The following is a 14,015-nucleotide window of genomic DNA, read 5'->3' as shown; positions in this document are numbered from 1 at the left end:
GGAATCAAGGGGAGCACAGAATCTGTCCAGAGATTTGGACAGATCAAGAGAGTGGGCAAGTAAGTGACACATGGAATACAGTGTCGGGCACTGTAGGGTCATGCACATTGGTAGAAAGAATAATGTTTAAAGAGCTTCTTGATTCCTGATTCCAGATTAGTAAGCAGGTTAAAGCTTCTGGAGAGAAGGCACTAGAATGAGGTTGAGAGGGAAAATAAATCAGTCGTAATCGAATAGATGGACCGAATAGCTTAATTCTGCTCTTGTTATGATTTTCTCCCTGTAACCGTGTAGGTTTCCTCCGGGAGCTCCGGTTCCCTGCTACGTCCCACAAACACGCAGTTTGGTGGGGTGATTGGCGGGGTGGAGATACATTTCTACCAAAGGAGATGTAAGACGCTCCTTCCCTCCACTAGCCTGCAGGTCACCTTTGGGCAATGTGTAGCACCTGCTTAAACCCCACAATGAGGGTCACATGAAGCCATGGGGATTAGTGTAAAAGGTCACCTGCTTTGATGATATCTGCATGGGAGCAAGTGGTGGATGGTCTGATGAACATCTGGTGCACATCACAAGTCCTGGTTATGTGACCACTGACACCAGGCAATCTCTGAAGATGGTTGGGGCCACCTGTCTTGTAAAGACACTGCCCAGAAAAAGGAGATAGCAAGCCACTTCTGTAGAAAAATTTGCCAAGAACTACCATGATCATGGAAAGACCATGATCACCCACGTCATACGACATGGCACATAATGATGAAGATGAAACTGCCTCTGGTGTGTAGTAGGTGGTAGAAACTTGGGGCAATTGATAGGAACGTGGGAAGAACAGAATGGGGATCAGTGTAAATGATCACCTGCTTTGATGATATCTGCTCTTGCTAAACGGTGTGGATTAAATGCACCTATGGAGTTGTCTCCATGCTGTATTACTCTACATCTATGACCCTCTCAAAAGAGGCTGGGTGTAGCCTCTCACGTACAAGGAGAAAGACCTGAAGGCACAACCTCAGAGGCAGAAGTTCAAGTGGTGGAGTTCCAGCAGTGACTACTTACAGAGTGAAGCACTTAGGGCTGCCCTGCAGATGTGAAGGGCGTGTCTCAGATTGAGAATCAGATTTATTAACTCTGACACACAGTATAATGTCAAATTTGTTGTACAGCAGCAGTACAGTGCAAAGACATAAAAATCTTCAAATTACAAAAACAAACAGTGGAAAAACTAAGGAATAATGAGATAGTATTCATGGGTTCATAGACTGTTCAGAAATCTGATGGTAGAAGGGCAAAATCTGTTCATAATTTGTCAAGGGTGAGCCTTCAGGCTCCTGTATCTCAATATGCAAGGTCATTCTTTCTATAATAAGCATCATCCGGAAGGGCTCTTACCTTAGGAAGCGGTTGCAGGTACACTCCCAAAACCATAAATACTAGAAGCACCACTATCACCACAAAGAGACTGGCGAACTGGAAAGAAGAAAGGACACATTATGTCACACGCTCGTTAATTAGTGATGAATGATTGTTTTTGTCCGCTCAGTAGAAGTGAGGGTTCTGAGTTAATGGGGCATTCCGAACATTGAAAGCATCATAAACACAAGAGATTCTGCAAATGCTGGAAATACAGAGCTATACACACACACACATACAAAATGCTTGAGGTACTCGGCAGATCAGGCAGCTACTAAACATTAACTGTTTATTCCCCTCCATAGACGCTACCTGACCTGCTGAGTTCCTCCAGCATATTGAAAGGACCAGTTGACTCTAGAAGTAGTGTCTGGCTTTGCTGCAAAACTTTACACCAATAAAGTTCAACATAGACCTGAATGGCTTTTGAGTTATGGACTGGTGCCATTGTAGCTAATCTTGAGGTCCAAGCTCTTAGCTCCCTGAAAGCTGCAGCACAAGCAGGTAGAGTGGTAACAAAGGTGTATGGCAAGCCTGCCTTCGTTTCCAGGGCATAGAGTTTAAGAGTGAAGTCAAGTTGCAGTTCTATAAAACTTGAAATGTGGTTCTAGTCAGCCCATTACAGGAAGCTTTGGAGAGGCTGCAGAAGAGGTTCACCAGGATGCTGATTGGATTAAAGAGTATAAGCCATAAGAAGAGGCTGGACAAACTGGAATGTTTTCTCTGGACCATTGGAAGATAAGGAGAGGCCTGATAGACATTTATAAAATGAAGAGAAACTTGGACAGGATATTCTTCCCCAGAGGAAAAAACAATATGTGGAATTGTCAAATACTTGGGAACATAGCTTTAAGGGGAGAAGGAAAATTAACACAGGAAGTCTTTTACACAGGGAATGGCAAGTATCTGGAACACGCTTCCATGGGAGATGGTGGAATCCAGGTACAATAGCAACGTCTAAGAGGCATTTAGACAGGCAAAAGAACAGGCAAGCAATGGAGGAATATGGACCATGTGCAGGCGGGTTTACAGTTTAATAGTCAGAATAGACATGGATGAACATTAGATCTTGATATTTCGATGATATCAGAGCAGCAGGACTGGTGTGTGTGTGGAATTTTCAGGAGACTATTGCTTGGAGTACTGTGTGCAACTCCGGTCACTCTTTTTCAGAAAGGATGTGGAGGATTTGGAGAGGGTGCAGAAGAGTTTTACCAGTATGGATTTGAGGGAATGTGGTAGAAGAAGAAGTTGAGCAAACTTGAATTGTTTCCTCTGGAGCATTGGAGACCTGATAGAAGTTTAGGTTAGTATAATTTAATTTAAGTACTAACAGGCCCTTCTGGCTTAACGAGCCCATGCCACCCAATTATACCCATGTGATTAATTAATCTATTAACCCGTACATCTTTGGAATGTGGGAGGAAACCAGAGCACCTGGAGGAAACCCACACAGTCAGAGGGAGAATGTCCAAACTCCTTAGAGACAGCAGTGGAATTGAGCCTGGACTGCCGGCAATGTAATCGCTATGCTACCGTGCAACCCCAAGTTTGTAATGTTAGGCGTAGGTAGGATAGAGAATCAGAATCATTTTCCCGGGGAAGAAATGTCAAAAACCAGAGGGCAGGGATGAGAGGGGGAAATTTCAAAGTGGATGAAGGGTGGAAGGGTGGAAGGGTGAAAGTGGGTATGGGGGGGGGTGTTGCCTGGAACACGCCATCAGGATTGGTGGTGAGAACAGATATTATAGTGGCACTTAAGAGGCATATACAGAGAATGAATAGGGATATGAATGATGCATAGGCAGTAAGGATTAGTGTAATTCGACATCATTAATTTAATTAGTTCAGTGCAATATTGTGGGCCGAAGGGCATGTTCCTATGCTGTGCTCTTCTACGTTCTACCAAAGTAACTGTTACATGGAAGGTTCTATGTTATTGGAGTTTCCCAAACACTGAAATGACCAGTTGACCCTAGAGGTAGCTTGTAGACTCTTTGGCAAAACTCTGTACAGTGATAGCAACCACTCTCCGTGTAAAAATATCTTACCCCTCAGAACCCCTTTAAAACTCCTTCCTCTCAACTTAAACCTATGGGAAAATGATCCCCCTCCCATGGGAAAAATGTGGTATGGCAATTGTCCCGTATCGGACCGTAAAGCACTCCAGCAAGTAGTGAAAACTGCTCAGCGGATTATTGGCACCCAATTGCCCACCACTGAGAACATCTACCATAAACGCTGCCTGGGCAGGGCGAAAAGCATTATCAAGGATGCATCTCACCCTAACCATGGACTTTTTACTCTCCTCCCATCCGGTAGGTGCTACAGGAGCCTCCACTCCCGCACCAGCAGGAACAGGAAGAGCTTCGTTCCTGAGGCTGTGACCCTGCTGAACCTCACATCACAGTGCTAAGCCGCATTGTACCCATATTGTACTGTCTCAGTACTTTTATATTTGTGTGCTGTAGCACTTACTTTTTATTTGCAGTTATTTTGTAAATAGTCATAGTCATACTCATACTTTATTATGGCTATGACTATGACCAAGATAGCATGCAACTTAGACAGCATCCTCTTTTCAGACACCGCAGTGAGAGAGTCCAGTCCCATCCCCACAACATCACTGGCCTTACGAATGAGTTTGTTGATTCTGTTGCTGTCTGCTACCCTCAGCCTGCTGCCCCAGCACACAACAGCAAACATGATAGCACTGGCCACCACAGACTCGTAGAACATCCTCAGCATCATCCAGCAGATGTTAAAGGACCTCAGTCTCCTCAGGAAATAGAGACCGCTCTGACCCTTCTTGTAGACAGCCTCAGTGTTCTTTGACCAGTCCAGTTTATTGTCAATTCGTATCCCTAGGTATTTGTAATCCTCCACCATATCCACACTGATCCCCTGGATGGAAACAGGGGTCACCGGTACCTTAGCTGTCCTCAGGTCTACCACCAGCTCCTTAGTCTTTTTCACATTAAGCTGCAGATAATTCTGTTCACACCATGTGACAAAGTTTCCTACAGTTTCCTAAATAACACTATTCTTTGCATTTCTGGTCAGATACTAACTGCATATCATTGGCTTTGTATCTGTACTCTGCACAATGACAATAAAGTTGAATCTAATCTAAACTAATCCAATCTAAAAAGGATTCTGATTAGCTACACTGGTTATGCATCTTAAAATCTTATAACACACAAAATGCTGGAGGAATTCAGCGGGTCAGGGAACATCTGTGGGGAGGAATAAAGAGCCAATGTTTTCAGGGTGTGTCCCTTTGTCAGGACTGGATTGAAGGGGAAAGAAACCAGAAACATTGGCTCCTTTTCCCTCTCCATAGATGCTGCCACACCTGCTGAGCTCTTCCAGTATTTTATATGTGTAACTCTGGATTTCCAGCATCTGCAGGATCTCTTGTGTTTATAATTTTATAAACCTCTATGAGGTAACCCCTTGACCTCCTTCACACCAGGGAAAACAGACACAGCTTATTCAGACTCTCATCGTAAGTAAAGTCCTCCGGTCTAGAATTAAGGTTCATAGATCAAGGATTAAGGATCAAGGTTGAATTCTTTTTCTACAATAAACATGTACATGTACTAGGAATTTGCTGTGATGTGTTGGTCAGGGAGCAACATACAACAAACAACATCAATATTCAACAATTATAAGAATAAAGAACTCTATAAAAAATGAAGTTCGAGGCTAAAGTTTGGAGATGGAATAAAATGTGCATAAATACATAAATACCAGCATGTACTTACAATGTAAACAGTTTTATAAAAAGTGGTTTAAAATGTTTATAGTATGGTGACCAAGGTTAATGTCTAGGCAACACCCTAATGGTTCTGGGAGACATGGTAAGAAATGCAAATAAAGGTGATGTCATATCCCACTCCACCAATCAGATTTCTTGTTTCAGTTCTGACCACCCCCATGCAATCTTCGTGGAGTTTCCACACCGCCCCTGTGATACTGGGGATTTTTCTCCTGGTTGCTCCAGTTTCCTCCCATATTTGGAAGGTGTGTGTAACAAACCAACTGCTGGAGGAATTCAGCTGGCTGAACAACTCCTAGGTTGGGGGTGAAGGGGTTGGGGAAGCGATTTTTGATTTTTCAGTTCAAAACCTTGCATTTAGTCCTTACTTCTTAGTCTGACATCCAATGTCTCCAGAGATGTGTGGGTTGGTGGGTTAATTAGTCACTGTAAACTGACCCTCAAGTCCAGGTGAGTGGTCACCTTGTGTGAAGGTGAGTGAACACTGTACACTGACCATCGTGTGTAGGTTAATTGATCTCTGTTACACACATCAAAGTTGCTGCTGAACGCAGCAGGCCAGGCAGCATCTCTAGGAAGAGGTACAGTTGACGTTTTGGGCCGAGACCCTTTGTCAGGACTAACTGAAGGAAGAGCTAGTAAGAGATTTGAAAGTGGGAGGGGGGAGATCCAAAATGATAGGAGAAGACAGGAGGGGGGGGGGATGGAGCCAAGAGTTGGACAGGTGATTGGCAAAAGGGATATGAGAGGATCGTGGGACAGGAGGCCCAGGGAGAAGGAAAAGGGAGAGGGGGGCAAAAAACCCAGAGGATGGGCAAGGGGTATAGTCAGAGGGACAAAGGGAGAAAAAGGAGAGAGAGAGAGAGAGAGAGAGAGAGAAAGAATGTGTGTATATAAATAAATAACAGATGGGGTACAAGGGAGAGGCGGGGGATTAGCGGAAGTTAGAGAAGTCAATGTTCATGCCATCAGGTTGGAGGCTACCCAGATGGAATATAGGGTGTTGTTCCTCCAACCTGAGTGTGGCTTCATCTTTACAGTAGAGGAGGCCGTGGATAGACATATCAGAATGGGAATGGGATGTGGAATTAAAATGTGTGGCCACTGGGAGATCCTGCTTTCTCTGGCGGACAGAGCGTAGGTCCTCAGCAAAATGATCTCCCAGTCTGCGTCGGGTCTTGCCAATATATAGAAGGCCACATCAGGAGCACCGGACGCAGTATATCACCCCAGCCGACTCACAGATGAAGTGTCGCCTCACCTGGAAGGGCTGTCTGGGGCCCTGAATGGTGGTAAGGAAGGAAGTGTAAGGGCATGTGTAGCACTTGTTCCGCTTACAAGGATGGGTCCCACATACCATTCCCATTCTGATATGTCATCTCCCAATGGCCACACATTTTAATTCAACATCCCATTCCCATTCTGATATGTCTATCCACAGCCTCCTCTACTGTTCAGATGAAGCCACACTCAGGTTGGAGGAACAACAGCTTATATTCCATCTGGGTAGCCTCCAACTGATGGCATGAACATTAACTTCTCTAACTTCCGCTAATGCCCCACCTCCCCCTTGTACCCCATCCATTATTTATTTATATACACACACATTCTTTCTCTCTCTCTCTCTCTCCTTTTTCTCCCTCTGTCCCTCTGACTATACCCCCTGCCCACCCTCTGGGTTTCCCCCCCCCTCCCTTTTCCTTCTCCCTGGGCCTCCTGCCCATGATCCTCTCATATCCCCTTTGCCAATCACCTGTCCAACTCTTGGCTCCATCCCTCCCCCTCCTGTCTTCTCCTATCATTTTGGATATCCCCCTCCCCCTCCCACTTTCAAATCTCTTACTAGCTCTTCCTTCAGTTAGTCCTGACAAAGGGTCTTAGCCCGAAATGTCGACTGTATCTCTTCCTAGAGATGCTGCCTGGCCTGCTGCATTCACCAGCAATTTTGATGTGTGTTACTTGAATTTCCAGCATCTGCAGAATTCCTCGTGTTGACGTTGATCTCTGTAACTTGGCTTCATATGTAGCTGAGTGATTTCTGAAAACTGCCCCTTGTGTGTAGGTGAGTGTACACTGTGAATTGGCCATTTTGTGTAGGTGAGTGTACACTGTGAACTGGCCATCGTGTGTTGGTGAGTTATCACTGAACTGGCCATCGTGTGTAAGTGAGCGTATGCTGTAAGTTCACCCTTGTGTGCAGGTGAGTTGTCACTGTAAACTGGCCCTCCTGTGTAGGGGAGTGATCTGTGTAAATGGCTCTCGTGTGTAGGTGAGTGTTTACTGTAAACCGACCCTCCTGAGTAGGTGAGTGGTCACTGTAAACTGGCCCTCGTGTGTACGTTCGGTGTCACTGTATTCTGGCCTTTGTGTGTAGGCAAGGATTAGAATCTGGGGGAAATTGATGAGAATATGGGAAGGGTAGAGTGGAGTTGGTTTAAATGAGTGATTGGTGGTTGGCAGGTACTTGATGGGCCAAAGGGTCTTATTCCCTGTTGTCCGTCCCCATGGCACCACAACTGATCTTTTTGGTCTGTTGCTTCTGTAACAATTGTTGGCAGAGGAACCCATTGATTTACCTGCGAGCTCCCTCCACCTCCTTCCACAGCCAAAGTAACTGACAGTGCACAACAGATAACGTGGATGTTGAAAAACGCTCCGAAAAAGTTGCCACAGCCCAGTGCGAGCATTTCCTGGAACAGAAGGGAAACGGAAGCTGTTATAGCATCAGTCAAGAAGTAGGAGGGGTCAAAATCCAAAGAATTGTGCAACTGATTGGAAAAAGTACTGGAAGAAATTTGTATTTACTGGTACCGATTGATTGCACAAGCCAGACATTGTACTAACTGGAAGTTGAAATGCTCAGGAGATTTGTTGAAAGTTTTCAAATTACAAGGAGGACGGATGAGGGATGAACATAACTGGTTTGTCAATTATTCTGCATTCTGGTATTTAATTTTTCCCTTGTACAACCTCAAAGGATTGATGTGATGAAGTATTCTATATGGATACCTTGCAAAAGAAGGATTTTCACTGTTTCTCACTACATGTGGCACTAATAGACCATTTTACCGGTTTATTCTGGAGAGCTGGGCGTGAATAGTCATTGAGTATATTCCTGCTTGGGGAAGGGGGTAAATTTTTGGGCATTGCAGATTATACGAACAACTTCTTCCCCACTGCCTTCAGACTCCTGAACCAATCAGAATCAGAATGTGAAGGCAGGGGAGTGGGACTAAATGGGAGAATGGATCAGCTCATGATAAAATGGCGGAGCAGACTCAATGGGCCGAATGGCTGACATCTGCTCCTTTGTCTTATGGTAACCTTATGGCGATTCAACATCAGAATCAGGTTTATTATCACTGACAAAAGTCATGAAACGTGTTGCTTTACAGCAATGCATTAACATGACTATAAATTACAAGAAGGATACATACAAAATTAGTAAATGGTGAAAAAGGGAGAAAAAATAGTGAGGTAGTAGTCATGGATTGGTGGCAGAGGGGAAGAAGCTATTCCTAAAATGTTTTCTTCAGTTCCTAAAAATAAGCCTCCCAGTGGTGCTCCCACACTCCCAAAACCTGAATTCTACCTCTTCTCTTATTGTCCGTCTAGTATTTCCCTGTGCAATGTTTCACATTGTACTCTCACACGTTACACTGTTGTTTCATGCTTGTCACTCTATTTATTGTTGTGTTTATTATACGGGGTGGAGATGTGTCTCTTCCAAAGGAGGTGTAAGGCGCTCCTTCCCTCCCTCACCCGCAGGTCACCCTTGGGCAAGGTGTAGCACCTAGTTAGCCCCCTCCCCCCACCCCCTCTGATCAGGATCACGTTAAGCGATGGGCGCAAGTGGTGGATTGTTGTATGGGCAGCTGGTGCATATCACAAATCCTGGTTATGCAACCACTGACACCAGGCAGACATTCTGAAGAGTACAGGTAATGGGTAGGGTCACCTGTCTTGTAAAGACACTAGCTAGAAGAGAGCAATGTCAAACCACCTCTGTGGAAAAATTTGCCAAGAACAATCATGGTCAGAAGACCATAATTACCCACGTCATACGACAAGGCACATCATGAAGATGATGTTTTATTACAGATATGTTTGCTCTGTAAACATGGAATTTCATTTAATCTTGGTATATAGTACAATAAAATAATCTGTGATCCTTTATGGGATTAGATTGGTTGCTAATGCAAACGATGCATTCCATTATAAATGTGAATCTTGATAGACAAAATATGGATGTAGAAAGGTGGTGTATGGGGTGTCCAGGGAGGGGCAGCACCTCTGGTGAAGGGGCTTGTTGTGTCCTCTCTGGGCAGCTCACTCTCTTTTGATCCCTACCAGAAACTCAGCTCTCACCTGCAGCTCCAAGCAGCTGTTTGCATGCGACAGCGGCCACACCCCTTTGACAGGTGGGCTAAACCAGGTGAGGGTAATTGGTGGTCTTATAATCCAGTGAATTAGGGACATGTGAAGTCAGCTCTGGTGGACTGGCCGGATGAGATCTACAGTGAGATCCAACGGCCAGGAAGGCAGTTCTGCGACGTTCCGTGGAGAGCAAAGGGCATGACAAGGCACAGAACACGTCATGGGCATCCACTGCAACCGAAGAAGACCCCAGTTTGTGATGCTTGCTTGTACCACTGGACTTGGACTTCTAAGGTCAAGAGAGTGGAACTGCCCCAGTGCAACAGTTTTTCCACTTTAAAAACATCTCCCCCTCAAGTTTTCTGTCATTGTCAGACATGACGGACAACCTCCAGATCATGGATGCAGAAAGGCTGAATGGACTACTCCTGTCCTTGTTTTTAGTTTCATTTTGGGGGACTGGAGTCAGAAACAAATGACTTATACTGGATGTGCAGCGACGTAAAATTTTGTGGCTAATTTTCAAACAGCAAGAAATAACCAGTTCTCCATATACCTGGCTTGCGTTTACATCATAGCCATGCCTGGTGGCAATTGTCCTTCCTACTGCTAAGTTAATGACATAGCCGACAATAGCAAGTGAGATAGCAGGTCCAATCATTTCACTCCATAGGCTGACACTGGGAGCTTGAGGGGCAGGCATCCTGTGAGGCACGAGAGAGAGAAAAAAAAAGTTTAATGTTAACTTACTGCTCAGAGGAAATAAAGTTTGCGAGTTAGTTGATCAAAACTGCTAAGATCCAAAATAAATTAAAGTGTTGGAAAGACTCAACAGGTCAGGCAGCATCTCTGGAGAGAGAAAAAAGTTTCAGTGTTTTGGAACACTTTAACAGAACAATCACAGTGACAACATGGAAATCAGATTTTGATATATTTTTGAATAATTTATTTATAAAGTTTTTAGATGAAATATTGGATACTTTGTTACTTCATTTGTGTGGGTTGCAGGAACCACAGGCAAGGCCAGCATAAGTTGGTCATCCCTTTCTGTCCTAGAGAATATGGTGGTGAGTCCCTTTCTTCAGCTGTTGTGTTCCTTCTCGTGAAGGAGATTCCTCAGAGCTATTGAGCAAGATGTTCCAGGATTTACACTCAGTGGCCACTTTATTAGGTGCACCTGCTCATTAATGCAAATATCAAAACAGCCAATCATGTGGCAACAACTCAATCCTTAAAAGCATGCAGACATGGTTCAAATATTGCTCAGACCAAGCAGCAGAATGGAGAAGAAATGTGATCGAAGTGACTTTGACTGTGGAATGATTGTTGGTGCCAGATAAGGTGGTTCGAGTATCTCAGAAACTGTAGATCTGGGATTTGCATGCACAACTGTCTCTGGAGTTTTTAGAGAAAATCTAAGGAGCGGAAGTTCTGTGGGTGAAAAATGCCTTGTTAATGAGAGGGGTCAGAGGAGAATTGCCCGACTGGATCAAGCTGACAGGAATGCGACAGTAACTCAAATAACCAAGCACTTCAACAGTAGTGTGCAGAAGAGCATCTCTGAATGCACAACATGTTGAATCTTGAATCTCTTGTGCCTCTACCTCACTATTTCCTTATTTTTGCATTTTTATTGTAACTAGTAGTAACTTTTACATCTTCATTCTCTGCTGTTGCTGCAAAACAACAAATTTCACATCATCAAAGTCAATGATTCTGATTCTGATTCTTGGTGGCTGAGCTGGTAAATGTGGTAAACACTCAGCAGGCCAGGCAGTATCTGTGGAAAGAGAAGCAGGGTTAATGTTTCAGTTAATGACTTCTTGGTCCAGTTTCTCCCTACACAGACACTGACAGATCTGCTGAGGGTTTCTAGACTTTTCATCTTTTACAAGAGACGAAGGATCTCAATGGAGAAATGAAACAAAACTTCCTCTAACAAGATTGATATATCATCAATTTTGCCTAATTTTTGGAAGACTGGCTTCATCAACGGGAATATTTTCTTTTACAACACCTTGTACTCAAAATAAAAATGCTCCCTGACTTTATGCCAGATAATCAGAATCAGGGTAATTATCAGTGACATATGCCATGAAATTTGTCGTTTTGCAGCGGTGGTACAGTGAAATAATAAAATATACTATGACCTAACAACAAGAAATCTTTATATTAAACAGAAATAAGTAGTGCAAAAAGAAAACAAAGGTATTGAGGTATTTTTCTTGTGTTCATGCTCTGTTCAGAAATCTGATGGTGGAGAGGAGGAAGCTGTTCCTAAAATGTTAACTGTGTGTCTTCAGGCTCCTGTATCTATTCCTTGATGAAGGGTGCGTGTCCTCGGTGCTGGGGTGTCCTTAATGATGGATATCACCTTTTTGAGGCATTGTTCTTTGAAGATGTCCTCAATGCTGGGGATACGAGTGCTCACGGTGGAGCAGGCTGAGTTCTGATCCTCTGCAACTTTTTTCCGATCCAGTGCATTGGCGTCTCCATACCAGACGGTGAAGCAACCAGTCAGAATGCTCTCCATGGTATTAAGTTGTGGCTACTTGTCTGATGTGTTCTATTGTCAGGTCATGCACGATCTTTCCCCCTGGATTTTTGAGAAGTGATTTATTAGTTTCAAGATTTGTATCCAGATGTTGCGCTATCAAATCATTTCCAAACAGGATTGTATTTCTTTGTCATATGTTCCAAGTGCTGAACAATAGGCTTTGAGCTTTTTCTGGTAAATGTTTCCACTTTGCTGATAATACCATCGAGTGGTTTTCTATTTATTGCAGGGGTTGGTTGAAATGCACTTCAAATGAAAGAACACAATTTTTAACCTTGAGGATGATAAATCTTTAAAGACACGCAAGTGGTGTCACACGGAGATAAGGCAGCCATCAAACTGCATTCTCCTCAGGGTCAATGACGACTGGCTTCCTCCCAGGTCATGTTGGCCCATGAACCCAAGGTGGGACCTGCTGCTCCTGCCACAGGTGAGAGGAGATAGGTGGGTGTCAGAGAAGGGGTGACATATATCTTCCACCATTAACACTGGGCTTCTGTGCACTTCCATTTGAATTGGTCCTGGAGTCTTAATGCCATCTTCCTTTCCAATCCTGATGAAGGGTCTCAGTCCAAAACATCAACTCTTTATTCCTCTCCATAGAGGCTGTCTGAACTGCTGAGTTCCTCAAGCATTTTGTGTGTGTTACTCTGGATTCCAGCATCTGCAAAATCTCTTAAGTCTGTACATTTGAACTGTCTATAGGAAATAGTGAATTTTTGCACTTCTCACATTCTCAATATTATTTATTATGTATTATTATTTTGTTTAACTTCTTTGTTTTTGCACAATTTGTTGTCTTTTGCACACTGATTGGTTGTCCATCTTTGTGTATAGATTTTCATTAATTCTATTGTGTTTCTTCTTATCTAGTGTGAATGTCTGCAAGAAAGAAAGCAGGGAGGCTGCAGAAGGACTGAGACAGAGTGGGAGAATGGACAAAGAAGTGGAAGATTGGAATACAGTGTCAGGAAGTGTATGGTCATGCACTTTGGTAGAAAAATATATGTGTACATTATTTTCTAAATGCAGAGAAAATTCAAATATCTAGGGTGCAAAGGGACTTGGGAGTCCTCGTGCAGGACTCCCTAAAGGTTATTTTGCAGGCTGAGCTAATGGTGGAGGAGGCAAATGTGTTGTCAGCATTAATTCCAAGAGGACTAGAATATAAAAGACGTAATGTTGATTCTTTATAAGGCACTGGTAAGACCTCACTTGCAGTATTGTGAACAGTTTTGGATCCCTTATCAAAGGAAGGATGCGCTGACGTTGGAGAGGGTACAGAGGCAGTTCATGAGAATGATTCCAGGAATGAAAGGGTTACCATACGAGGGCCAGTTGATTCTTCTGGGCCTGTGCTCACTGGATTTCAGAAGAACGCATGTGGACAGTAATGGGGGAGTCTAGGACCAGAGGGCATATCCTCAGAATAGAGGACATCCATTTAGTACGGAGATGAGGAGAAATTTCTGTAGCTAAAGAGTGGTGAATCTGTGGAATTCATTGCACAGGTGGCTGTGGAGGCAAAGTCATTGGGTATATGTAAGACAGAGTTCGATAGGTTCTTGATTAGTCAGGGCATGAAGGGATATGGGGCGAATGCAGGAGATTGGGGCTGAGAGGGAAAATGGATCAGCCACAATGTAATGACAGAGCAGACTTGATGGGCTAACTTGTCTAATTCTGCTCCACTATCTTATGGTCTAGGAAAATAAATCTCACAGTAGCATATGGTGACATATATATACTTTGATAATAAAATTGCTTTGAACTTTTGGGTGTCACATGACTTGAATAGCTAATTAATTGGTTAACTGTTATCTGTTGGAATTTTAATGGAATATGTGGTCTGGAGTAAGAAGAACAGATCACTTTTCTCTCTTTTCCTCT

The 14,015-nt window shown here is 43.7% G+C and overlaps 1 protein-coding gene across 4 annotated transcripts in view; it reads right to left on the bottom strand.

The window, feature by feature from the left end:
• LOC134355415 (solute carrier family 26 member 9-like) overlaps positions 1-14,015 on the bottom strand; it is a 157,182-nt gene that overhangs the window by 60,251 nt on the left and 82,916 nt on the right. For all 4 annotated transcript variants that reach the window (XM_063065267.1, XM_063065263.1, XM_063065266.1 and 1 more), the window contains exons 9-11: positions 10,125-10,272; positions 7,768-7,881; positions 1,390-1,467 (exon numbers count right to left, since the gene is read on the bottom strand). In XM_063065267.1, the coding sequence (XP_062921337.1) occupies positions 1,390-1,467; positions 7,768-7,881; positions 10,125-10,272 (340 nt within the window). The remainder of the gene's footprint in view (positions 1-1,389; positions 1,468-7,767; positions 7,882-10,124; positions 10,273-14,015) is intronic.

The sequence above is a fragment of the Mobula hypostoma genome, chromosome 13 (genome assembly GCF_963921235.1).
Source record: "Mobula hypostoma chromosome 13, sMobHyp1.1, whole genome shotgun sequence".
Lineage (NCBI taxonomy): Eukaryota > Metazoa > Chordata > Chondrichthyes > Myliobatiformes > Myliobatidae > Mobula > Mobula hypostoma.
Note: the sequence above shows the minus strand (reverse complement) of the source record. Positions and strands in the feature narration are given on the sequence as shown.